This window comes from Equus asinus, chromosome 21, assembly GCF_041296235.1.
Source record: "Equus asinus isolate D_3611 breed Donkey chromosome 21, EquAss-T2T_v2, whole genome shotgun sequence".
NCBI classification, from domain to species: domain Eukaryota; kingdom Metazoa; phylum Chordata; class Mammalia; order Perissodactyla; family Equidae; genus Equus; species Equus asinus.
In genome coordinates, this window is record NC_091810.1 from 13466599 (window position 1) to 13492072 (window position 25474).

General features: G+C 57.8%; 1 protein-coding gene across 20 annotated transcripts in view; it reads right to left on the reverse strand.

Moving 5' to 3' along the window:
* IQSEC1 (IQ motif and Sec7 domain ArfGEF 1) overlaps positions 1 to 25474 on the reverse strand; it is a 352756-nt gene that overhangs the window by 41035 nt on the left and 286247 nt on the right. For 19 of the 20 annotated variants that reach the window (XR_011496628.1, XR_011496626.1, XM_070493483.1 and 16 more), the window contains exons 2-3: positions 6124 to 6412; positions 808 to 2057 (exon numbers count right to left, since the gene is read on the reverse strand). Coding sequence is in view for 18 of the 20 variants with exons in the window: in XM_070493483.1 (XP_070349584.1) it covers positions 808 to 2057; positions 6124 to 6412 (1539 nt within the window). In the remaining 2 variants the exon portion in view is untranslated. Of the gene's footprint in view, positions 1 to 807; positions 2058 to 6123; positions 6413 to 9813; positions 9946 to 25474 lie in introns of those variants that run through there. The other variant, XM_070493499.1, reaches the window with a different exon arrangement.

The following is a 25474-nucleotide window of genomic DNA, read 5'->3' on the forward strand; positions in this document are numbered from 1 at the left end:
GCTTGCTATTTTTGGCCACACCAAGAATAGTCTGCTTTAAATACCGGTCTCCCTCCCCAGGCCAGCTCTCGGGACTGTCCCCACAGCACCTTTCCAGAAGCCCCGGTGCAGTGGCCACTCAACGGACCCAATTCAAGCAGCTCCCAGAGGGCCTTGCTGAGACTTTTGCTGGCAGCAGGTCCATCTGTGTCCCCCTGCCCGGCCACGCGGGAGCCCAGCCTGCAGCTGTCCCAGGGGATCTCACTCAGATGCGGACCCCTCAGCCCCTTGCTCAGACCTTCATGCCCCTCATCACGCAGGGAACAAAATCCAAACCCCGAGCCTGACGTTCACAGCTGGCTGCGGCATGGCCCAACCACCGAGTCAGCCTTCACACAACACAGGCCCTGAGCACTGACTGTGTGCTGGCTACTGTTCTAGGTGCCAACAGGGCCCCAAACCTGGGGAGCCGACACCCCTCTCTCATGTTGCTTTATCACAGAGAAGCTCCTCATTCTGTCACTGTTCAGCCTGTGAGCATCTGCTCTGCCCAAGATAGCACCCTTGGGAGAGGGCCAGCCCTGGGGACTGGGGGTCATGTCCTCAGCTCAGTCGGCTCCAATCTCCCCTATTAACAACACTGGCTGCGCCAGGCATTGCTGTAGGTACATGTGCGCAGTGTCCTACCCTTACACACACTCACTTTTAACCTCCCAACATGTGCAAAGGCACCGTGGCATGAGAGGAAGGCCCCAGCTGCGGTCCTGTGGGTGTCACTGCCCACCCTACTCTTCCCTGCAGGGCCAGCGGCTGGAGGCAGGCACTCACTTGTTGAAGAGGTTGAGGCCAATGCGATAGTGCCTCTTGCGAATTACATCGTTGCTGAAGGCGGGGGAGTCCCAGCTGTTGCGGGTCTCCTTGTGGTAGGTCTGCTTGCTGAGCGTCTGCTCCCGCAGGCTGTCACGGGACGACGACTCAGAGCTGCAGTTGATGGTGTCGTTGGAGTTGGACGTGCTGTTGATACTGTCATTGTCCCCATCTGAGTAGTCCGACTCGGACTTGCTCTGCCTGTTGGCTGAGCCATTGATGGCCAGATGGCTGTCGAGGGGCCTGGGGGGCCGGGGCCGCAACTCCGGCTCCTCCCGGGGCAGGCCCTTGGGGGGGCCACCATGGGAGCCGTGCTTGGGACTGCCCTGCTGCCCGCCGAGGCTGCGCTCATAGGCGCTCTGCCTCTTGAGCGAGCCGCGGTCCGAGCGGTCACTGAGGTCCACGGAGCTGTCGCTGGGCGGCTCGATAGTGAGCAGTGGGAGGTGTTCCACCCGCACCCGCTGCTCCTGCCGCTCAAGCGATGGTGTGCTCCGGCAGCTCGTGTCCGTGTCCCCCTTGTCGTCCTTGTGAGCCAGGGCCCAGTAGTCCTGGGCAGTGCCCCCAGCCCGCAGCCGCAGGTCCGACTCGGCACTGGATGGGCGGTGCCCTGCCTGTGAGAGGGGCAGTGGTGGCGACAGCTCCTCCTCGTCGATGTACAGGGTGACATCGCTGTACGAGGCCGTCATCTCGTCCAGTTTGCGGTGGTCCACGCCATGCAGGGCCGGCTTGGGCTCGGCGTCCCGGGCCCGCCCCGCGTCGGGGGCTGGCGCCTCCTCGGCGTGCAGGCTGCGGCAGTTGAGCGCATCGTCGATGGACTCGGCCAGCGATTTCACCTGCCTGGAGAAGGCGTCCTCCAGCTCTGTGATGGCATCCGCAAAGTCACTGGAGGGGGCTGGAGACTTGAGAGCGGGTGGCTCGCCAAGATCGCCACACTCAGATGGCACCAGGGCCCCCAACTGAGAGCCATCACCTGTCACGGAGACCTGCTTCCCCTCGAAGTAGGAGCTGTGCAGCTTCTCAGGCCCCTCGAAGGAGAACTGCATCCTCATGTTGGACAGCACGATCCGGCGCGACATACGGTTCTCCGACATGGAGCTGCGCAGGCGCTCGAAGTTCTTGTTCATCTGGTACTGGCGGAAGGCCGTCTGGATGGTGCGGGCCGCATGGCGGGTCACGAGGCGTCCCCCATACTTCCGTTCTAGCATCTCCACCTGGAGGGGGAAGGAGAAGAGAGTGAAGGCAGCCCCGTGTGCTGGCGTGGTGCAACACCGACCTTTCACTCCCGCGCCCCAGCTCTGTGGTGGCACGACCTGGGAAGCCCTCAGTGTGTCCTAGAGTTGGTTAAAACCACCGGTGGGGCACGCTGGTGGGCTGTGCAAGGCTGTGCAACCTATGGGTTCCAAGGTCAAACAAGATGGAGAAAGACCGTGTTAAGTTAAAGCAAGTGTGTTCCCTGCAGGCTTTTCAGAACCTGTAAAGGTGGTGGTTTCCCAAACTCCTCTGGCCAGAGGCCTTTGGCCCTGGCGCCACCTGTGGCAGGCAGTTGAACAAAACTTCGGAGGTGCTGGAAGGAGTGAAGGCAGCCCCTCCAGAGACAAGGAGCCTGAGGCAAGCGCAGATTAAGAGACCTGCCAGAGAGCTCAGCAAGGTCTGGGGTGCTGAGCACCGCCGCGGCTCAGCCTCGTTTCCTTTCCCCGGCATCGGCAGCGCACTCTTGGCACCTGCGGAGTCACTGAGCTCAGGGCGGCCTAGAGATCCGCCCATGCGTGGAGCCGGCCTCGAGGCCAGCTGCCTGGGCTCCAGTCCTGGCCCTGCCCCTCGCCAGGTGTGTGACTCTGAGTAAGCCTGGGAACCAGCAGGTCCTCAGCTTCCTCGTCTGTAAAATGGGGATGGTACTCACACCCCCTCACAGGACTGAGGTGAGCACTTGGTGAGACGGACACAGGTGCTCAGCACACGCCAAGTGCAGGGACGGCAAGGGCTAGAAGGCCCTCAACTGCATTCCTGGAAGGCGTTTACAGTTTATGGGGCCCCCAAGTCCCCTCACTGTAGAGAGGGGGAAACTGAGGCCTGGAGAAGAGACCCAACACACACCGTGAGCGAGCTCTCTGGCCCCTCAGGTCCTGCTGCCCTTCTCTGGGAGTTTGGAGGGGGCAGGGCTGCAGACAGGCAGGAGGGAACGGGGTGAGCCCACAGGCCCTTGGGCCCATGTCTTCCCAGCATTACATGTGGGCCTCCTGAAGGCCTGCGACTCATGTGCCCCCGTGATCAAGGACAGCCCCGAGGGCCGCCCCCCATGCCTTGCTCCTGAGTGAAAACAAACACAGACCTGCAGCTGGAATCCCCTCTGTGGACTCAAAGAAAACCCCGGAGACGGAACCGCCCAGCCAAGCTCTCGGGGGCAGGGCAGAGTGGGCACCAGCTGCGGAGCCACGGGAGGCCTCAGGTCCTCGGGAGGGAGGCCCCCTGCACCAGCGGGGCAGAGCGCCACAGCCTGCTGGTCCAGGCCCCCCGCTCACGCGGTCATCAGTCCAAAGCTGGCAGCGAAAAGAAAGGTCCCTGCTCTCAAGAAGCAGTCCGTCTAGGAGAACAGACTGACGCAAACATGTAACTGAAACAGAGCCAAACAGACGTGAGCAAACCCAGGCTGTGGCCGAGTTGGGGGGAGGGCTGCTCAGAGCCTCTCGGGCCGGCAGGCAAATCAGAGCCGCACACAGCGAATGCCAGTCTTGGCCCTCACTTGCCTGGCGGCGGCCTGTGCCCCTCTCTGGGAAGCGAGAGTGTGCCTGGCTAGTGAGGGCACCCGTCTCAGGGACGGGCCAGCTCTCGGGGGCCCACAGGGGAGGGCACGGCAGGCGGGCAGAGCAGCTCCCTTCGAAGGGGAGTGGGCGGGGGTGGGTGTGGATCAAACTGACTTTCCACAGCCGGTCAGGCCCAGAGTCAGCCAGGGCGGGCCTGCTTCTCCTCTCGCCGGAAGTCACTGACCGCCATCCCAGAGATGACCTCACTTCCACATCTGGAAGCAAAGTTTCTGCGTTTTCGGGATCTGAGTGGAGCTCTGAAAGCCCATGGGGCCAATGAAGGGCCCAAGGCTGAGCTCTGGGAAACCCTCTGCCCCTGCGCTCCCAGGCCTGTGGTCCTGGGCCCCAGGTCAGCCCTGCGGGGGAGGTCACGGTGCCAAGGCCACCAGCCCACTCCAGGGCCCCTCCTCTCCTGCTGCCTTTGGACCTCGAAAACTAGGCAGTGACCCTGTTTGCCTGAGACCGTCTCCCCATATGTGGGGGCAAGGAAGGGGGAAGAAGAGGGAGTTCCGGAAGGCAGAAATGGGCCACATTTCGTCATCAAAGCCCCTCTCAGTCCCTCCTACCTGGCCTCCCCCAGAGGACACGCGGACCCTGGCCTGGTCTTACTCATCGCAGACTCAGCGTGGTCAGTCCCCCTTCAAGGCCCAGTCTGAAAGTTTACCGGGGTGCAAGGCGGGAACCCGATCAGCAAGCGCTGCCTGCTGTGCGTGCCATGGGCTGTGCAGCCTCCCCTGATGCTCCCACTGACGCTTGCCTGCCAAGGGGCTCGAGGGGGAGGGCAGAAGCTCAGAGAGGTGACGGCGAGGAGCCGACCGCGAGCCAGGCCTCTCCCATGAAGCCCTCACACTCCCTTTAAAGGGACCCTTTCAACAGCAGGGATGTGGAACTGAGGGGACACCCTTCCAAAAGCAGAACCGCCCCCTCTGGCCGACTCAGGTCTCCCACTCCTATGGACAGGAAACCACTAGACGGTGCAGAGGCCCAGGGGCCAGAGGAAAATACATGACTTCCCATGGGGCTCCTTTCACTAAAATGGGGTGTTGTATTACTCAGGCTTTAACCCCTTGTGGAATTGGGCACCCTACTTTCATCTGGCAATTCCCATATAATCTGTCCTATTCCTACTTTTGCCTTGATTGCCAGGAAGCTCAGTGCAGAGCTGAATGCTCAGTGGCTCTCAACATCACCTCTTCCCTCTCACCTTTTTCCTACCTCTTCTCTGCCATTCTTTCCCCAAGCTTGTTCTGCCTCAGGGCCTTTGCACCTGCTGTTACCACTTCCAGGAAAGGCCCTTCCTCAAATACCCAGTTCTTTTTTTTTTTTCTTTTGAGGAAGATTAGCCCCGAGCTAACTACTGCCAATCCTACTCTTTTTGCTGAGGAAGACTGGTCCTGAGCTAACATCCATGCCCATCTTCCTCTACTTTATACGTGGAATGCCTACCACAGCATGGCTTTTGCCAAGCGGTGCCATGTCTGCACCCAGGATCTGAACTGGTGAACCCCGGGCTGCCAAGAAGCAGAACGTGCAAACTTGACCATTGTGCTACCGGGCCGGCCCCTCAAATACCCAGTCCTAATGCTACCTTGGAAAGGTCTTCTCCACCACCCTTATCCAATGCTGTTATCTCCCAGAGTCACTCAATTTCTTTCCCCTATTTCATAAGCTCTAGAGTTTGTATCACTTTCTGGAATTAACTGTGTCTTTAATGCTAACCTGTCCGTGGCCCATCTCCTGGACCACAGTGTCAGCTCAAGAGCTGGGGCCTCCCCTTGTCCACCCTGTCCCCCACTCAGCCTGGAAGGCCTCTCCTCCCTCCCCTCAACCCCGAGAGCCTGCCTCCAGTCCTTCATGGAGCCGGCCAGGCCATGCATCCTCCTTGCTCTGCACACAGGTGCCAACCCCAAGGTGGGCTGGGCCAAGGCCCCTGGGGGAGGAAGTGCAGCTTTCAATGAGGCGATTTCCCATGAGAACACAGAATCATAAACCACAGGGGATATCACACGCAACCTCGCCTCGCGCCGGCTGTGAACAGGCTTGGTGTTCTTTCCAGAGCGTGTGCTATTTATGCTGTAAACTGACCTCCCTCCTTCTCCCCAGGGGCTTCTCTCACAGACTCCCATAGATTTGGGCCTCCTGGGACCTCAGAATCTCGGTGGCTAGCCATGTAACCTGTGTTACGTGATCCCAGCACGAGGTCTGTGAACTGGGTAGAGGCAGAGGCCTGACAAGGGGAAGGTGGACAGTCCAGTTCCTTCTCTCGTAACCCTCCAGGAGCTGGGAGGAGCAAGAGGAGAGTCCGGGCTGAGGCAAGGCCAGTTCTTGGTGAGCGTGCCCCTAACTCGTACTGCCCTCTGCGGGGGAGCGCAGGACAGTGGGTGCAAGAGCTGAGGGACTCCCGCACTCCGGCACCAGCGCACATTCCCAGAGGACACGTGGCAGACAGAGCAGCCTGCTGCCCGGCCGCACCTACCTGCTTGTCCTGCAGGTCCGAGGAGAGCTCATAGCTCTCAGAGAGCGACCGTGAGCGCTTGATGGCCTCCTCCTCAGCCTGCTTGCGTAGGATGGAGGTCGAGTGCTGCAGCTTGGGCCTCCGCGCGCGCTGCCCTGGCGGCCCCGAGTACAGCCCATAGGCTCCTGCCGAGGTGTGCTCGTAGTGGTCTGGGCTCAGGCTGGCACTGGGCGCTAAGGGGCCCTGGTGGTAGGCCGACGGGCTGTCCAGTGACGTGCCAGTCTCACTGCCGGGCGCCTCGCCCTCGACGCTGCAGAGGAGAGAGAAGCAAGAGGCTCCTGTAAGTGGCAAACCAGAACCCAGGGGCTGACAGGGGGCCACGAGTGGGAGGGGGCCAAAGTCTCACTACATTCCAGGGGTACCCCACTACACCCGGTCTCCTTGCTTCCCCCTCTCCTTCCTACAAGTGATCCCCAAATGCAGCCAGAGGGACCCTGCAAAAACCCTCTGCTCTGTGCCTGCCTAAGCCTTGCCTCCTCAGGTTTCGATGTCTGTGTAAAACTCACCACCTTCTAACATCCAACACACTTCACTGTGGACTTGGCTTACTGTCCGTCCCCTACATGAGAACGTCAGCTCCATGAGGACAGAGGTTTGGCCAAGTGGTCTGAGGTTTGGCCTATCGGTCCGAGGTTTGGTGTATCGGTCCACTGAGGACCCAAGTACCCAGAGCAGGGCCTGCCATACAGCAGGTGCTCAGTAAATATCTCCTGAACCACCAGATGGGTCCTGGCACCGTCTCCTTCTCACTCCATCACCTGGATTAGGTGAACCACTGATTGTTGTACTTTTTTTAAACAGTAATTAACAAAGTGCCTCTTTATTGCACACCCACTCGGGGGGCAGGCCTGGTGGTGTCTATGAGGGCTGAGTCCCATGCCCCAACTCATGAACGGAAGCCCTCACCCTCAGCACCTCAGAGTGGGACTGTATTTGGAGACAGGGTCTGTACAGAGCTAGTTAAGTTAAAATGAGGTCATGCGGGTGGACCCTACCCCAATATGACGGGTGTCCTTATGAGAAGAGATCAGGACACAGACACACACAGAGGGAAGACCACGTGAGGACACAGGGAGAAGGCGGCATCTGGACACCAAGGAGAGAGGCCTCAGAGAAACCAACCCTGCCGACACCTTGATCTCGGACATGCAGCCTCCGGAACTGTGAGGAGTAAACGTCTGCTGTGTGAGCCGCCAGCCTGCGCACTTGTTACGGAAGGCTTGGAAACAAACACAGTGTTGTACATAGATTTTCTCTAAATCTTAAAACCAGTCTGCAAAGGAGGAATTAACTGCCCTTTTCCAGGTGAGGAACGCAAGGCCCATGAAAGTACAGGGCTTGCCTGGGGTTGCGAGTAGGTAAGCTGGGATGAAAGCCCAAGTTGGTGGGACTCCCAAGACCAGGTGTTCCCCTCAGCCTCACTGCCCGTCGTCCCCAGGATGCATACACATCCCCCTCAACGTTCCAAGTGCCCAGCACAGCGGGACCAACTCGGGGGACAGATAGGGACTGGCTGACTTACTTGTCCCAAACTCAAGGACTTCCGAGACGGACATCGGTCCCCCCTGCAGACTGCTTTTCAGTAGAGGGCAAGGAGAGGAGGAGAGATGTATGCAACGACTTTCTAACACAGCTTCTGGTAGCTTCTCCAGTCTTGCCCTGCCATTCCCCTGTCCCTGGAGAATATCATTCAAACTTTAAAGGCCCCCCGATCCCCAGGGCCAGGGCAGGGGTCTCTCTGGAAGTGGTCCAGCAGAGAGAAGGTAACAAGAACCCACCCAGGCTGCAGGCCTTCCTCAATCGTCCTATCTTCAGACTAACGTGAATACCTCGCATTTAACAGCCAACTGGTCTACCCCCTGCTCAGCTCTGCTTCCACTGTCCCCACTTGTCACAGGGCCTGGCAGGGCCTGGCTGCCAAATGCAGAATGTGAGGCTGTTTACTGACTCCAGGGGAGGGACTCAGAGTGGGGCAGGGAAGGAGGCCCTGGAGCAGAGAGGCCGGGACAAGCCGCAGACCCAGGCGGCAGGAAGCGGCCTGCCCTTTGAGTCCAGCTCTGCCCTGAGCCAGGAACGCCGGGATGCAAATCCCTGCACTTGCTTTCCAACTTGCGGCTTAAGAATAGGACAGGACTTCCGCTCCACCAACTGGCTCTGGCCTCCAGGGACACACAGTGGGTCTCCTGTGACAAAGGACATCCCAGCCTGCTCCCCAGAGGCTAAAGTGCGACACTGTCCTTCCTTGGGCAAGAGCCCTGGGCTAGGAATTAAGACGCCTGGGTGCTTTGCCTTGATCTGGCTGTGAGTCAGCATGGTGACCCCTCATTGCAAGGCCTGTCTCCCCAACTGTGATACAAATGGGCTGGACCAGACGTTCTCAAGGTGTCAGGCAAACAGCACCCTTCAAGGTTCTCCCGACACCAGCAGCTTCCTCTGGGCCTCGTGGGCCGGTGCAGGAGAGGCACAGTGATTAGCAGAGCTTAAAACACTCCCATTCTTTCAATAAAGCTTCAAACAGTGTCTCCCAATAAATCCTTGGCATCTCAATCGATAGTTTCAGGAAGCGTGAAGGAGTCCCAAATGGGACCTGCGGGCAATCGACGCCTGGCTTAGAGACGAGCAACCAGGCTCCCAGGAGAAGCCTGTCCACACCGCGGGGACCGGGAGCCCAGGCCCCTCCCTCCGCCTCCCTCCCCCGTGAGCACTTCCCAGGGAGGCCCATCCATGCTACCCCCCCACCCCCACCCCAAACTCTGCGTTCAGGGCCCAATCTGTTTTTCTGAGCAGGAGGCAGACAGGAAACAAAACCTTGTCCTTGGAGCGAGGCCGCGGAGCTCTGCTCACAAGGATTTTCAACAGTCTTGCAACCCCGAGTCTGCAGAAACACCTGGACGCTGAGGGTGATTCCAGGAAGCCCTGGGCGAGAAGCCCCTCCGGGCCTGGGGCCGCATCTGAGCTGCCTGCTGCAGCTCTGCCAGGAGTGGTGGCGGGGCCCCTCACCATGCTGCCCAGCCCCGCCCCGGATGATGGAGCAGTGCCCACCTTTCATGTCGGCCAGGGGGTCAACCCTTTGCCAGGCCCTTCCTTGTCCGGCCTCACAAGAGCCGTGAGCAGGCAAACAGGGCATCCATTCTCCCTGACTGCGGGCAGGGCAGGGTGGGCCTGGGCCTGCCTATGAATTCGAGAGGTTGTCATCATGCCCAGTCGACTGCTGTTTGGGGCAGAGGGAGCTGAGAAAAGAGAAGCAGGGGCTGGTCCCTAAACTCAAGGGCTGCACCCTGCTCTGTAGCGGAGACGGGTGTCTGGCTGCCTGGATGGTTGGGCTCGTGGGCAATGGGTGTCACCAGCGTGGAAGGAGGCTTTGCCCAAGGGAGGGGCGCTCTTTGGGATATGACAGGGAGAGAGGTGGCTGGGGGAAGGCAAGAACTTTATGGAGCTGTGCCAGCCCAGCGTTCTGCTCTGGGCACTAGTTGGCTCCTGCCTGCCTTGGGCCAGCAGGTTCCAGAACAGATGAGTAAGGGAAAAGCAGTCAAGAAAGGAGTCTTGGGAGAGAGGGCCGGGCCTCCCTCAACAAGGGAAGGGGTCTGACAGCCACCCGGCCTTTCCCTTCACCATGATGGCAACTGCAGCTTCCTCTCCCTTCAGCCCTACCTTCAAACACACCCAGGATCTGCCCACTTCTCAGCGGGCGGTCCAGGCCACCAGCACTGCTCCCGGACTGTCACAACAGCTTCCTCACTGGTCCCCCTGCCTCTTCTCTCCCCAACGGCAGTCAGAGCAATCCTGACAAAACACAAGCCAGGTCAAATGCCTCCCCTGCTCCCATCACACTTGGAAGACACTGTCCTTACAATGTCCTTCAAGGCCTGACCTCAGCTGACCTCATCTTGACTCCTTTCCTCTTACCCATTCTGTTCCAGCCTCACTGGCTTCCATCCTCTCTTCTCAAAGGAGTCAGGCATGCTCCTGCCTCGGGGCCTTTACACTGGCTGTTCCTTCTGCCTGGAATGCTCTTCTCCAGATCTCTGCATGACCACATTTTCACCTCCAGGTCTTTACTCAGTGTCGCCTTCTAAGGAGGCCCACCCTACTCATCTGACTTAAAACCACACCTCCGTCTGCCCAGCATTCCCAACCTTTTACTCTTTTTTTATCTCCATGACCATCATCACCTTGTAGCACACTGCATACTGTATTTATCCTGTGTTTGGTTTGTTGTCTATCTCCCACATCAGTATATAAGCTCTAAGAGGGCAAGGAAAATTTGTCTGTTTTGCTTACTGACGTGCCCCAGGTGCCAACACACGTCTCTGAATAACAGTAAACACTTGCCGAATTTGGGAAGCCATTTCCCCCAGTCTGCCGTGTGCCGGGTCCTGGAACACGGTTTCCGCACTTACATCATCCCCGTTGGACATCCTACATGTCCCAAACCAAACTTGTCATCTTTCTACATCACCAAGCAGTGATCGGAGCCAGGGTCCTGGGCATCATCACCTTAGTCTGTCCCCTACAGCCAACACCACCCTGCCGCCTCTGTTCAACTTGTCCCAAGTCCCGCTAAACCTAAGTGAATGGCGTCCCCTGGAGCTGTGCAATGTGGCAGCCAGCCCTCCACACCCAAACAATCCAGGCCAACCTCAGACCATCCCAATAAGCAAAGAAACGGGCAGGCCATCCCACTGCAGCCAGCATGGGGCCACCGGGCTTCCTCCAGTAAGTAGGCACAGCATCAAGGGATGGATGGAGCAGAAGAACCCATTCTGAGCCACAGAATATCACTTCCTGATGGTCCTAATCAAAGCTATACGGGATGAGACACTAAGAGTGTCTTCTCAGTCTGAATCAAACGACTGTCTAACAGAAAGATAACTCTCTCTAAGGGAGAATGCCCAGGATTGACAAGCACGTGCAGTAACAGGCACTCTCAGGAGCATAAATTGGTGTAACTTTTTCAGAGTACTAGCTAGAAGCAGTTATCAAACTTAAATCACGTCGCTGTGTGACCATTCTCTGGCTGAACCCATAAGGACATCTGTCTTATAGCAACACCCTGAAACTCAAGGATCTATGTCCCTCTGCCCCGATGCCACTCAGTTCTTCCCCCAGTCTCTTCCTGGGGGAGAAACAAATGCCAAATGTGGGCAGAACAGTCATCTTGTTCTCCCCACAAGCAGAACACCACAGTGCAAGGGCCATGCCCTCGTGACACAGACCTCGGCTGTGACACATGGTCCACACTTGACCTCAGCACCTGAACCTCTAGGGGCACTTCTGGGTCAGAGAACTGGCAGGCCCAGCCCCCACACCCTGCTCCCCCGCTGCCCCCGCCCTCCTGAGCTGCCCTGCACACCACTTCTCCACCACGGCCATTCCCAACGTCTTGCCACCTAGGTCAGCGCCCTTGGGGAAGCCTCTCCCACAGCCAGCATCCCTCAGCCAGGACTGAGCACTGCGGAGTCCGCCCTCCACTGCATGCTGGCATTCCCGATCTCTCTCACAGACTCCCGAGCCACATGCAAATCAAGGAATGGGCGGGCTCCTCTCACAAGTCCCTGACACTCTGACAGGTTAGAGTTTCTGGAACATACTATGACAGGTAGCTGCTGCCCAGCACTCTCAGAAAGTGCTCCTGGTCCAGCAATCCCTTTTCTAGAGATTCAAGCTAAGGAGATAAGACCAATACACAAATAGGTAAGTACAAGGAATTTCACTGCAGTGTGTTTCTAATTACAAAAATTTGGAAATAATCTAAATGCAAGGGATTGAATTAAGTTAATTATATATCCATACAACGGAAACAATGTTAAGATGGCGGAAGAGCTCATTTGACGGCTGTTCTTATGAAAAAGACTGGGCGGGGGGTTTTGGCCGATAGCCGTTTACATGAAATGATGCTGTGCTGCAGCTGAGAAGCCAGTCACTAACGCGAATTAATAAAAACGTAGAAGGGAAAACAGCCCTGTTGTGTACCACAGGTGTGGGAGACAGGGGAAGACCATGTCTGGGGCTACACTGACCATCCAGAGCCCAGAGTGGGAATTGCAAACCTGGGGCACACGCTTGCCCCTCCGTCTCCTCACCAGCCCGTGGCCGACACCGCTAACTGCTCCACAGACGCCCTTCTGCAGCTCTTTCAACACAGCACTCCACACAGCCGACCCCAGCTGGCACAGAAGGAGAACTCTGTCTGTCAACCCCAAATTACAGTATGCCAGCAGAAGAACTCGAGGTCTGGAAACTACCCCTCACTAAGAGCTGGGACTGCCCGGCCAGGAGAAAAGCAGCTAGAGAGGAGAGACGATGCCTGTCGTCAGGCCTCTGACGGGCTGGCAAGCAGAGGACGCAGAAGTTTCTCCTGTGGACAGAACTATGACCAGTGTCGCCCAACCCGAGAAAGAATGCTCTCGTGAGATTAAGACTGCTTAGGAGGTGGTGAGCTCTCTGTCACTGGAGGTGTGCAAGCTGAGGCAGGTCAGACATCTGTCAAAGGTGTGGTAAAAAGACTCCTACACTGGCTAGAAGCCGCTAAGAACCGTCTGAATCTGCGCCCCCATCCTGTATCTGCTCACTGCCCTTTAGTTCTATATCTTGGCCTCTGAGGGGCCACATTCAGATCTGAGCTCAACCCGCTTCCTCCACAAGACCACCTCCCACCTACTGCAGCCCCGACTCCCACACTCTTCGTCACCATGTAGATTACCCGGAAAAAGAGTGTGTGCGCGTGTTCGTGTGGTCCACCCACCCAGCCCACCAGGAGTCCTGCTCCCCGAAAGCCCTGGCCTCCAGCAGAGACAGGGACCCGAGACCAGCTCCTTCCCGAGGCAAGCTCCACACGCGCACAGCAGGGCCCTGGAGGTGGGCCTGTGCCAACACAGCGCTGGAGCGCAGGTGAGGGCTGGAGCTGCACTGGGATGCAGCCACACTCGGCCCCAGTGGCCCCGGCCCCCCCCCACCGGATGGCCCAGGGCCGCCAAGCTCTGAGTCACTGGACAGTCACCCGAAGCTTCTCCTCCCCCCTCCAGTTTTCCAAACACGCCTTCCTCTGCTGGAGGCTGGTTTGTGTTATTTTTATGTAGGGAAATGGCTGGATCGCTAAGAACAGCGTCCAGAATTTCCGACTGCCCGAGGATGATGGAAACCACATAAGAACAGAGAACACGTTTTGAAAAGTGCCCCCTCCGGCCCCACCCCCGCGCCTCTCTGCCAAGTGAGGAGCTGGACGGGCTCCTTGCTGCAGCTTCCCAGCCAGACGTCTGGGTTGGAATTCTGGTTCTGCTGCTTACCAGCTGTGTGAACATGGGCAGGAACATTTCCATGCCTCAGTTTCCTTTCCTGTAAAATGGGAGCTATTAGAGTACCGACTTCCCATGACTATTGTGAGGCCTAACAAACTCGATACAGGTAAAGTCCCTGAAAGACTGCTCGGCTCATAAAAAGCGGCTTTCCAACTGCTGTCTCTGGCCATCCTTTGACTTTGAGAGGCCCCGGCCTACGAGTCCTGGCCGTTGGTGGCGGGAGCGGCAGACGGGCCCAGTGTGTAAGCCGGGTGGCCTGGCCCTGCCTGCTGCAGGGCCTCTCTCTCTGCAGACACCCACCTCCACTGTGCGCCGCAGACGCTGGTGATGAGCCCCTGGGTGGGCAGGAGACTCTAGAAAGGGACCCGGGCCCCACCCAGACGCCACGTCCTGACTCTAGCTGGGGAGTGAGTCAGGGCGGGGGGCCCTCAGCCTCTTGGGACACGGATGTCTCTAATTATGGCCTGTGAAGTCAGGAATGACTTTTCTCAAGAAAAATGTTAGTCAGAGGCAGCTCTGGGCAGAGGCAAGGGGGAACGGCAGAAGCAGGGACCCTATGTTAGGGGGCCGGCCATTCGTCCCCAACATCGAGGATGATGACGGTGATGATGATAACAGCTAATGTCTACACAGTTAGCAGTGTTCTAAGTTTTACAAGTACAGTAACTCGTTTAGTCCTCTCAACCACCCTGCAGGCCTGGAGAGGTGAAGCCCACCCCCAAAGTCATACAGCTCGTGAGTGACATCAGAGCTCAGGCAGCCTGGCTCCAGGGCCTCGACACTCACCCTGTGCCTGTACGGTTTCCTAGGGAAACACACACACACGGGTTTGTGTTAGTGACAGTAACTCTTCTCTGTAACCCTGCCAGGTGCGGGTGCTGTGTTGGGTATTGAAACTATATGGCCTGCAACCCAAACTCCAGCCCTGGGAGCTGTCCCTTCAGTGACCTAGCTGATGAACCCGGGGCTCGGTGCAGCTGAGTCAGTGGGCCAAGGTCACCCAAGCAGGGAAGAGTGGGGCTGGGACCTGACCCCAAGCGGGCGCACCTGCCACCTGGCTGCCCAGAAGAGCACGTAGCTGACACACTAGGGACAGGGCCGTGGTCCAGAGCCTGGGGGTCTTGGAGACGTGAGCGGTCATGAGACAAACAAGCTAGGCTGTGTGTGGCCAGCTGTGCTCCCACTCCCCGGTAAGGCCAACCTCTTCACGGTGGGCCAGGCCCCGCACTGGAGGAAGCAGCTCTCTGACAGCCTGTGGTTAAATGTCCACACTGGGGCCTCAACCCAGACTCCTGGCAGACTGCACGGGCCAGAGCAGAACAGCCTCCTGACCTACGCACGCCCCTCACACCTCCACGCTGGTGGCCTCCCCAGGCTCTGCTTTCAGGGTTTCTGATTTCCAGAAAGTGAGTTGAGGCTGGGCAGGGACAACTCATTCCCAGCCCTGGCTCCCTCGCGGGGCTTCTGCAGCTCTTCGCAGCCTGAGCCACGTTAACTGAGGTTTATCACCCTAAGTTATACGGAGGACAGGAAAGTGGACAGTCTTGCTCTGCTCCAGGTCCTGGGGGAAGGATGCAGACAGACCAGGAAGGGCCTGGGGAAGAGTGGGAAGGAACTGGAGGCCGTGTCCTCTGAGCAAGAGCTGGGATGGCTAAGCTGGGGAAGGCAGCCTCAGGACAGCCGCCACCCCAGGTCTCCGCAGGGCCATCCTGGGGCAAAGGGAGCAGGCAGGGCTGCGGGGCCAGAGGCAGGGTGAAGGCAGCCCGGGGGTCGGGGGGGGAGAGGTTGTTAGCAGTTCAGCTACTGGGGAAGGAGCTGTCTCAGGGGGGTAGTGTAGGTGTGCCAGCAGGATCTGGAACAGCAGTCTTCAGGGTCTGCAGTGGCTAGGGGTGGGTCACCATGCACAAAACCTCGCCCACCATGCCACATGAGAGCCCTGGCACAAGCTACGTCCATGTATTTAATCCCTGCCATGATCCCCCCTAGAAGGCATTGCTCTCCCCATTCTGCAGATGAGAAAGTGTAGACTCAGAAAGGATTCATGGCTTGCCCAAGATTGCAGAGGTCAGGGCAGAGCCAGGATTCAAAATGCATCCTCCCAGTCCTGCCCACCCTGTGAAAAGTTGCTGGGCCTTGAGGCAGCCTCAAGAGCTGGCCTGGGCCCAAGGAGCAGAATACAAGGACATAGAGAGGTAGATTTCAAGGAAGAGTGAGTGTGTAAAGGGATACAGAACTGTGTGCCCAGCAAGAAGGGGACAGAGAGGGCTTCCCCAGGGGACTCGGGGAGGCCGTTCCTTTGCAGGTCATCCATATCTTCTTCCTTCGTCTGGGGAGAAGCAGCATCTCCACAGATGCCTAAAGTCTTGCAGCCTGGACCACAGTTGATAAGTGGTTCCTGAGAGGCCAGAGGCCTGCCTGGCAACCAAAGGGACTTATGGACCCCTGGAACACCTCCTCCCAGGGAGGAGGAGCTGGGGACCCCCTAGATGGAGGCCCAGCAATGCTGGGCATCTCCCCTGATGGGCAAGGTTGGGAGGAACGTGACCTAGAAGGAAAGGTCCTCAGGAGGAGTGGTGAGCAGGGGCAGGCAGGCTCCCAGCCTGCAGGGCCCAGTGCAAGTCGAGGGAGGGTGGCCAGGGAGGCAGCGAGGGTGAGTTCACAGGGAGCAGGTGCCTGGGCACAGATGTTGAGCTCTGCATTCAGAGCCTCCAGGCACTGCCAAGCTGGGATAGAGGGCCTGGCAGAGGCCGGAGCCCTTACAGGAGCTGAAAAGATTTAGGGCACAAGTCTATGTGAGGCACAGACTTGACGTGACATCCACCTAAACATCCAACACGACTTTTGGCTGGTTAACTAGGAGCACTGTATCCAAAATGAGGGAGGTGATGAGCTTTCTGGACAATTCAGAAGGCATTTGGCGGGGGTCAGAGGGAGGCAGGAGGATCTGTGCTTTTACCCAGTTCCCAAATTTGCTTTAACGAGGATGGACTCTAATCAGAAAGGAACCAAATAAACTCAACATCCAACTGCCTGGCACTTCCCCTTTGACGACTAATAGACATCTCAAATGCAGGCCCAAACTGAGCTCCTGCACCCCCACCCCAGGCCGGCTCCCCAGGCAGCCTCCCATCTTGGCTGATAGCAACTTGATGATCCTTCCAGCTATTCAGGCCAATAGTCTGAGAGTCACTCTTGGCAACTCTCTTTTTCTCACACCCTACTTCCCATCTGTCAGCAAATCAGGCTGCTCCACCTTCAAAACAGGGCCAGCATCTGAGCACCTGGCCTACCCCACTACCAGCCCTGGTCTGTGCTGCCCTCGCCTCTTCCCTGCATTAGTTCCCCAGCCTCTCCAGTGGGCTCTTCTGCCTCTCTCAGCACACCCATCCACCCTCCTCCATACAGCAGCTGGTATGCTGTTAATTGGAATTTAGAGCCCAAGTCCTCACAGTGACCCAGAAGACTCTGCAGGTCCCAGCCATTCCTCCTGCTACCCTTCCTCCACGTCCCTTGGCCATCCCACCTCAGCCCCATGGGCCTCCTGGCTGTTCCTCTACAGTCCTGGCACACTCCTACCTCAGGACCTTTGCACACACTGTTCCTGGTGTCTCTTCTCCTAGATGTCCACCTGGTTCACTCCCTCACCTCATTCAGGTCTTTGCTCAAAGGTCACCTGGGTCTCAGTGAGGTTTTCCTTGACCTCTCTTTTTAAAAACCACACCCCTCCACCAGGCGCCCTTATCCTTGCCTGCTCTACTTCTCTCTATAGCCCCTACACTATCACCACCACACACTATATGTGGGTGTGTTACTGTCCGGCTTCTCCACTAGGATGTCCGTCCTGTGAGAGCTGGGTCTCCAGAACAGTGTCTGGCACACAGGAAGTGCTCACACACCGAGCTACTCCTACCAAGCCAAGGAAGCTTTTTTCCCGCAATCCTGACTCTTGATGTTGCAGTCGGCCATAAGGACCATAAGGTCCATGGGAGCAGGGTGGGCACCACCTTACGACACACAGTCACAGCCAGAACCTCAAGCAGGGTTTCAGATCCTGGCTGGGGATTGGGGGGGCAGGGAATCACGGACATCCAAAATGCACCCGAAGTTCAGATTTCAGCGCAGGAAATCCACACAAACACGACTGGAAACAGGTTTTCAAAATAAAAGTTGGAAGCTTTTCTTCTCCCCCGAGTCCCAACCATGAGAATGAAAAGGCACAAAGACTCTCTGGCCAGACACTAACACCCCTCCCTGAGGAGGGGGTGGCCGGGTGACAGGCACAAGACAATTTTCAGAACCAGAAGACAACCCCAGAGGGCCTAAGGCCACGTGGCCCCAAACGAGGCTGATCCCTAGACTTACCTGGGGAGAACCAGCAGCCTATTCCTGTGTAGGCCTGAAAATCCCAAGAATTCAAAGGGTCAGTCAGCGAGGGGGCCCCAGAAATTGTACTTTGAAAAGAGCCCTGAGTGGTTGTATCACGTGGCCTGTCTGGAATCCCATGACTGACAAGTCCCTCTGTTGGACACATGAGGAAACTGAGGCCCCAGGAGGAGAGACCTGTTCAAGCTCTGCCAGGCACTCAGCGGCAGATGGGGCAGAGGCCAGTGCTCCTCTCCCGCTGCCCACCCACAGGCGAGGTGCACACCCACGGCCAAGGGCCTGGGTCCAGCCCACGTGGCTCTGTTTGGTCTACAGAGAGCAGGGGTTGCCATTATCTTGTTTCTTAAATTAGAACTAGGTATCAGAAACGTTCACTCAAAATCCAGATTTCCGGCTTTTCTTAGACAACAAGAATCAGAAGAGAATGCCTTCCCAGGTGGTATTCATCACTGAGCCGACAGTGGCCACCTGCAGTGACCTGGGCCCCTAGCGGGCCGCCCGCTCACCTGGTGGTGGATACCTGCCTGTCCGCGAAGAACCCAGGGGTCTGTCCTGGGCCTGCTTCCCTGGGGCCGAGAGCACAGAGCCATAGCCACAGGTCCAAATCCTGCCAGCTGCTGTGTGTTTTGTGTGACTTCCCCCAGCGGGACCTCAGCTTTCCACCAGTAAAATGGTTCTAAATTCACCCCAAGCTCGCAAGGCTGTTGTGTGGGTGGGGCACTGGGCTGGGCACACGGCAAGTGCTCAGGAAATAACTTTGTGCTCGCCCTCCAAACCCAGGCAGAAAGTTGTCTCCTCCTGGGACCCTAGCGGACCACCGGGTACCAGGGCGGGAGTCTAAGGGGTGGGCCTGGCCCAGCTCCCTTACTTAGGCTTAAACCATAGCCAACAAGAACAATTACTATAGAGTTTTGTTTTTTAAAAAAAGGAAGGTGATTTTAAAAGCTCACTGGTTTTAATCTCTCTTGAGATTTTTCTCTGGACCTAAAAGTCTTATTCACCAAACCATGGACAGCCACGTTGCCCGGGAACTACAATGTAGACACAAAACAAGCCACCCATGGGAAGCTCTGCCCTCTCCCAGGACCCTCCCTGCAACCCTCCCTCCGTCTGCTAGGCACTTCATTCCGTGAACATTTACTGAATGCCAACTACGTGACAGGCCTGTGTCTGTCACATGGATCTGGGGATGTGGCTGTGGACAGACAAGCCCTGTCCTCATGGGGACACCGGGACACAGTTAGATGATGATGATGGCTTGTGTTAGGAACAGGAACGGGGGAGGCGTCAGGCACTGCAGGATGGAGAGCAGAGCCTCGTGCCCCGTGCCCCGTGCCCCGTGCCAGAGGTAGGAAGGCTTCCTAGAAGGCAGGTACCATCAGCCAGGACCCAAGGAGGAGTGGCCGCGTGGCAGGCGAGGGGTGCTCTCAGCTGAGGACACTCCCTTTGTGAGGGCTGAGCAGACGGAAGTGAGGTCCACAATGTACACAGGGACGGAAAAGCTCAGTTTGGTGGGAACATGGATAGGGGTCAGGGCGGCAGATAGGACCTGAATTTTCAGGACTTTTTAAGGCTTGTTAAGGAGTTTGCACTGGACTCCAGGACCAGGGCAAGGCCGAGGAAGGGTCCAAGGTTTAACTCGTGAGGGACAGGGTGGTAGTAACATTCTAGAAAGGCAACTCTAACTGCAGAGTGCATGGCATTAGCAGGGAGGATGGGGGCCACTTCAGTGACTCTGAGGGGGACGAGGGGCCTGCGTCAGGTGGCACCAGTGGGGTGGAGAAGAGGACCAATCTGAGGGACAGTGATAAGCCGGGCAGCAGGACAGCTATGGGAGGAGCAGGAGGAAGGAGAGGAGTCCTCAAGGGCCTAGAAGCCAAGCTGGTAAGGCCAGATGTCACCGAGAAGTGGAAGAAGCCGAGGACAGGGACATGAGCTGTTGGTCAGGAGCAGGGGCAGGAGCTGGGCTGCGGCGGGGTGAGGAGAGGAAGCTGGGACAGAAGAAGGGGGACTGAAGACAACTTTGGAGGGCTGCGGCTGAGTAGAAGGGGGAGGAGCAGGGGACAGCTGAAGGGGCAGGGGCTCCAGGGCAGGCTTGGGGCTCTGAAGCTGGGAGAGACCTGGGCACATGTGAATGGTGACAGGAGCAGAGAGGCCCTGAGAGGAGCTGCCAGAAGGGAAGGGGCTGGCACCGGCTGAGGTGAAGCTGGTGGGGGGCAGGTAGCCAGGTGACAGCCCCTCCTCTGGGGGCCTGGCTTTTCTCTGAGTGGCAGGGAAAGGGTCACGGGGCTGCCGAGGGGGCTGATCCGCCCCTGCCACCAGCAAGCTGGGGCTCAGGCAGGGCCAATTCCATGAGCCTGGGGTCTAGATTAGGCAAACCAAGAGAAAATGGGGGGTTCACTCCAACCCCGTGCCCGGGTGCAGGGAGTGGGCCCAGAGCCCCTACCACTGGCCTCTGGTCTCCATCCCCACGCCTTTTAGCCTCCGTGACCCACAGACCTCTCAGGTGGCCCTCGAGCCTGGAACAGCCCTTCCTGGGCAGCTCAACCATCCCCTGCCTGTCTGCATGGGTACAGGTCACTGGCCCCACCTCTCCAGTGACTGCCTGTCACCTCTGGGGGAGAGGGCCATGGCCAAGACCAGTCTTGCTGCTTCCCACCCTGAGGCCCGCCCTGCCGAGGCTGAGATAAGGGCTGGCCCAGCTCTGGCTCACAGGCTGCAGCATTATCTCTAATTACCCGGCACGGAGACCTCCAGAAGTGGCTTTTATATACGTATAAAAATATAGGACTCGGAACAATGGACTTCTCAAAGCAGGAGGCTATTATTAGAGCTCTGCTTACGGAACCCACATTCAGCATTTCACCGTTTGTCAGCTGCTGCTGGAGAGATGGGCAGCCAGCTCGCGGGTATGCGGACAGCAGTTAGGAGTGGAGGGGTCTCCTCAGGCCACTGGTGCATCTCAAAAAAGGTGCAGCTTTTCAGGATGCCCACGCTGCAAGGCAGTGGCCTCCTGGTGGCTGGCCTGAGCAGTCTGCGCAGCTCTGCCAGGCACGCACCATCCCAACGCGGGAACAACGTGAGTGACAGCGAGAGGACTAAGCTGGAGTCCGACATCTGGGTTCTAACCCAACTTCTCTGGGCCTCAGTTTCCCACCTGCACAGCCAGGGCGAGGCCACCACTTGGTGGCATCCTGGTGGCGTGGGAAGCGGTGCCTGGAGAGCTCTGCAGGACAGTTAGACGGGATCTTCCAGGGGGGCTGAGGCTGCAGCCTTCCTCAGACAGGCCTTGTTCTCATCAGCACATAGCCGGAGGGAAGAAAGAAGTCTGGTGTCCTGTGAACCCAGCACACACAGCCAGGCCCTCACCCCATCCTGTCAACATGTTTTCCAAGGTTGTCTTTCCGGCCCCGGGGAGGTGTCGGCTCCAGCCTCGCTGGCCAGGCCCAGGCTTCAGTCTCAAACATAAAGACTGTCTGTCTGCTCGCCTGCTGGAGCCCAGCTGGACCTCCCCCCGCTCTGCTTATGAGTCACTCCCATCGAAACAGCCGGGAGGACCTGAGTGGGCTTTGGAGATTAGAATTCCTGGAGTTGGGGAGGGGTGAGAGGTCAGCCCCAAGAACCCAGAATGAGATCTCCCCTGTCCATGTACGACTTCGGGGGACGCCATCACAAAGAGCCGAGGGTCTCAGCTGTGTGCAAACACGGCGCTTAGCACAGGGCTGGGGGCGGCCCCCCACAGCACGTGGGTGCCAGTGCAGGGTGTCTGCAGGGTTCAGAGCACGGCAAACGTCAGGGGAAGGCGTCAGCCCTGGCAGGAGGGCAGGAAAGGGGTGTTCTAGATGCACAGGTGCCATCTCCCGCACCTCAACCGTCTCTATCACACTGAGCTCCTGGCTTCTTCATAGCATATCTCATTATGTGGCGCCACCCTTTGTCATTCGTTCTAATTTTCAGTCTCTCTCCACTAGAGAGTCAGCTCTGGGAGGGCAAAGGTGTGGTGCTGTGCTGCCTCTGTCCTGCACTCGGGCACCCCCAGTGCTGCGAAGAAGGCTCAGCACAAGCAGGAGCTCAGTTAGTATCTGTCAAATGAATGAATGAATGAATGAGTGATGCTACCAGTGACTAAGGAACCCACACAAACCTGGGAAGTAGCATTACTCATTCATTCATTCAGCAAATACAGAGACGAGAACAATGATGCCCAGGGAACAATCAGGATCTGAAGCCACAGAACTCCATGTCAAGTGCATCCTCCCTCAACTGCGGCCCATGTGTCTTATCTTCTCCGTGGACCAGGAGCCACGAGGATCAAAGCCCTCTCTTTTTCCTCTAAGACCCTTGCGGGACGTCACTCTCATCCTGGCCTGCCTGCATTTCACTTGGGCCAACTCGCTGACCCCCTGTGAGCAGACGGCGGGGCTCACTCCCCCCCCCTTTACGAGTGGAAGCACTGAGGCCTGGAGGGGAGGGAGGCTATCTGGGTCATGCAGCTGACATGTGGCACAGCCACGACAGGGACCTGCCACTCTGAACCTGTGTCCGTGCTCGCTCCTTCGCCCTGCATCTGGACCTCGGAAATACTAAATGGCTGCGGAAATCGGAGAGTTTCTCTGCGATACAGATGTGTTCTGTGCCCAGAACACTGACCCCCAGGCCTCAAGTCACAAAAGGATAGGGGCTGCATGCAGTCCCACCCCTCAGGGACACCCTGGTTTAGCTCCTCTGGGCCCACCTCTGCCCCCTGCCCACCTCCCACAACCCTTGGAGGCCGGCCGGGTGGGGATGGTGCTGGCAGGGCCTCAGACAGGAAGCAGGAGCAGAGACTCACCCCACAGCCTGGCAAAGGTGCTGAAAGCCAGCTGGCAGAGGGCAACCAGGAGGCTCTGGGGGCCAGCAGCCCATGGGGAAGGGGTGGAGGCCAGTCCAAACACCCTGCATGCCAGGGCCTCTGCTTAGCGAGGTACTGCTCATACTGGCGTCACTATCAGTCCCGCAGACGGCCCCAACCTACCTGAGGATCTCTCCCCACATCTTGGGGGACTGGAGCACCAATCCAAGAGGGAAATGAGGCCTCTGAGGCCAGTCCTGCAGCCAAACCCAGGATGGGCAGCCTTTCCAGAGGGAGGCTGTGAAGAAGCCCTGTATTCTCCCAGTGCCATTTGGGCAAGACCCAAAGCAAGGGTGAGGCCCATCCATCTGGGACCCTGAACCTCACCTCTGGGACAGCCAGCTGGGAGGTCCAGAGCCACTGGAGAGCCAGGCCAGGCACCCACCCTGCCACTCCTCATAAGGACACTTTAGACGGGGCAGAGCTCTTCAGGAGACAGAAGGCCTACGTGTAAGGGGCTCACAAGAGCTCCAGACTGGCAGCCCCTGGGCCAAATGGTTTTTTTTTTTTAATTGGAAGGAATTACCAACATTTTAACATCTAGATATTGTACATGAAAATCAAAGCTTCTGACTCCTCTTTGGGGGAAACAGTTGAGGATCTGGCCACACTGGGCCCATATTCCCACGCCCATCAGACAGCACACGCTCTCCTACTGCCACAGTCGTCGCCACTCCTTTTGCCCATCCAACCTGGCCTGCTCCTCTCCCCTACATCACCTTTCTGCCTACTGAGGGCATCTGCATTTGCTTGCGGTGCTTGCAAAGGACCAAAATTCAAGACCCAAGTCAAAGAGCAGGAGGATCTGCAGCTTGGCGATCAGTCATTCCCAGGGAAAGTGATCTGGAAGACTGAGTCCTGAGGGCCAGGGCTCAAGAATTCCCACAGCTCCGCACAGCTCGTGGGAACGCCAAGGTTTCCGCACACTGCATCCTCTTAGTGTCTGATTTTTACAGACCCTACCAAAGTGACGCCATCACCCTGCTCTCCACCCGCAATCACATGGTCGTCATAGCCACCAGCCTGCAATTCACCAGACATCCCCACTCCTCAGTTTCCTACAGTCAAGACAGAGTCTAAATCAGTGTCTGATATCTGGTGTTTATTCTAAAACTGGACCCTCAGGTGCCGTCCTGGGGCCTGAAGCCACGCTCTGCTCACTCTCAGCAGACCCTGTGCCCATGTCCGTGTTTAGAACGATGCCCCTGCGGCTCCAGCAGTGCCCAGAGGGAGTGTGGGGAGAGCTGTGGGTGGAGATCAGACAGGTCAAGCCACAGCGTCCCCACTTCCGGGCTGAGTGCCAGGCCAGGTTACCTCACCTCTAGGGGCTTCCGGTGTCTCATCTTTGCAGTAGGCATCATTCTTGCTCCACTTATCCAAGAGGAATGTGGGAATCGAGCGAGGACACGCTTTGCCAGCCTCGAATCCCTGTGTGAATGCACGGCGCTCTTTCTGCAGCACCACTGATCCGAGAAGGAGGGCTTCCCCGAGTCCTTGCTGGGCTGGTCAAGGCCAGAAAGAGGGACCTCAGGAGAAGCAGCTCTCCAGTCCGACACCAAATAAAGCACTCCCTGCTCAGGAACCAGGACATCTCGTGTGTGTCTGTATAAAGCTTTGTACTTTCAAAAGCTCCTTTCCTTTCATTCTACCCACAGTGCCTACCCGGTCTTGAGTGACAGTTTACAAAACCGTTTCTCTTGCCGTGATCTCATCTGTGGACTGCATCATCCTTTTCCCTTCTTATCTATTTTCTTAGCCATTTCCTATAGCCTGCCCTCTGCCAGACCCTCACCCGCAGCCAGGCCAGGGCGGTTCTTGTTGGTTCTGACTGCACAAAGACGAGCAGAGCTTCCAACCCCAGGGCTCACTCGGAAAGACTTTTCAGAACACACACACACATACACAGCCAAGAATCTTCCCAGCTGAGCCAAATTAAATACAGAGGCCTCTAGTTATTTCCATACGTGCAAAATGGACTTGAATAAAGCAGCTTTCTGTGGCAGGCTCCAGCAGACAGGGCTGGGCCGGACCCCAGGGACACGCCAAGAGTGCCAGGAAGGAGGCACAGGCCAGGGAGGCTGGTCTGTGAGAGAGTGTGGGCAGAGAGGGGGAGAAAGATGCCCATCGTGCAGGCCTCCCTGCCTCCAGCCCACCCTGTCAGCCAGGGCTAGGCGTGTGGCCCGCTCGGAGCCCAGGACAAACTCGGCCCTGGCTCTCCAGTCCCATCGCAGACCACAGCCACCACCAAAGCACCTTCGGGCTCCCCCTCACACTTGCCCACCCCTCAGCGGCCAGACAGCACTTTCTAAAATGCAAAGTGCCCAAGTCCTGGCTGGCTTAAAATCTTTGTCACCGTCCAAACTCCTCAGGGCGGCACCGATGCCCCGCCCCTGCCCATCTCCCAGCCCTCTGTCTGTCTCGCAGGCCCCGGCTCACTGCAAAGCTCGGGCCGCACGGCGCTGTCTGCAGGCTGGAGGCCACGAGCCGCCCTGCCATGCTGCGCCCCTTCCCGGGACACTCGGTGCCCCACAGCAGAGGGAGCAGAGCCCACGGGCCTCCTCTGCCCGACCGTGAGTGGACCCTGGGAGGGGCGTGTTGTGCGTGTCTGTGTCCTCAGTACCGGCACAGCGGTTAGAAAGTGTACTGTAGAATGGATGCGAGAGTGAACTGACGATGGTGGAAAGAACAATAACACAGCAACAACAGATGACAGCTACCGTGCCAGGCACTGCTCTGAGCG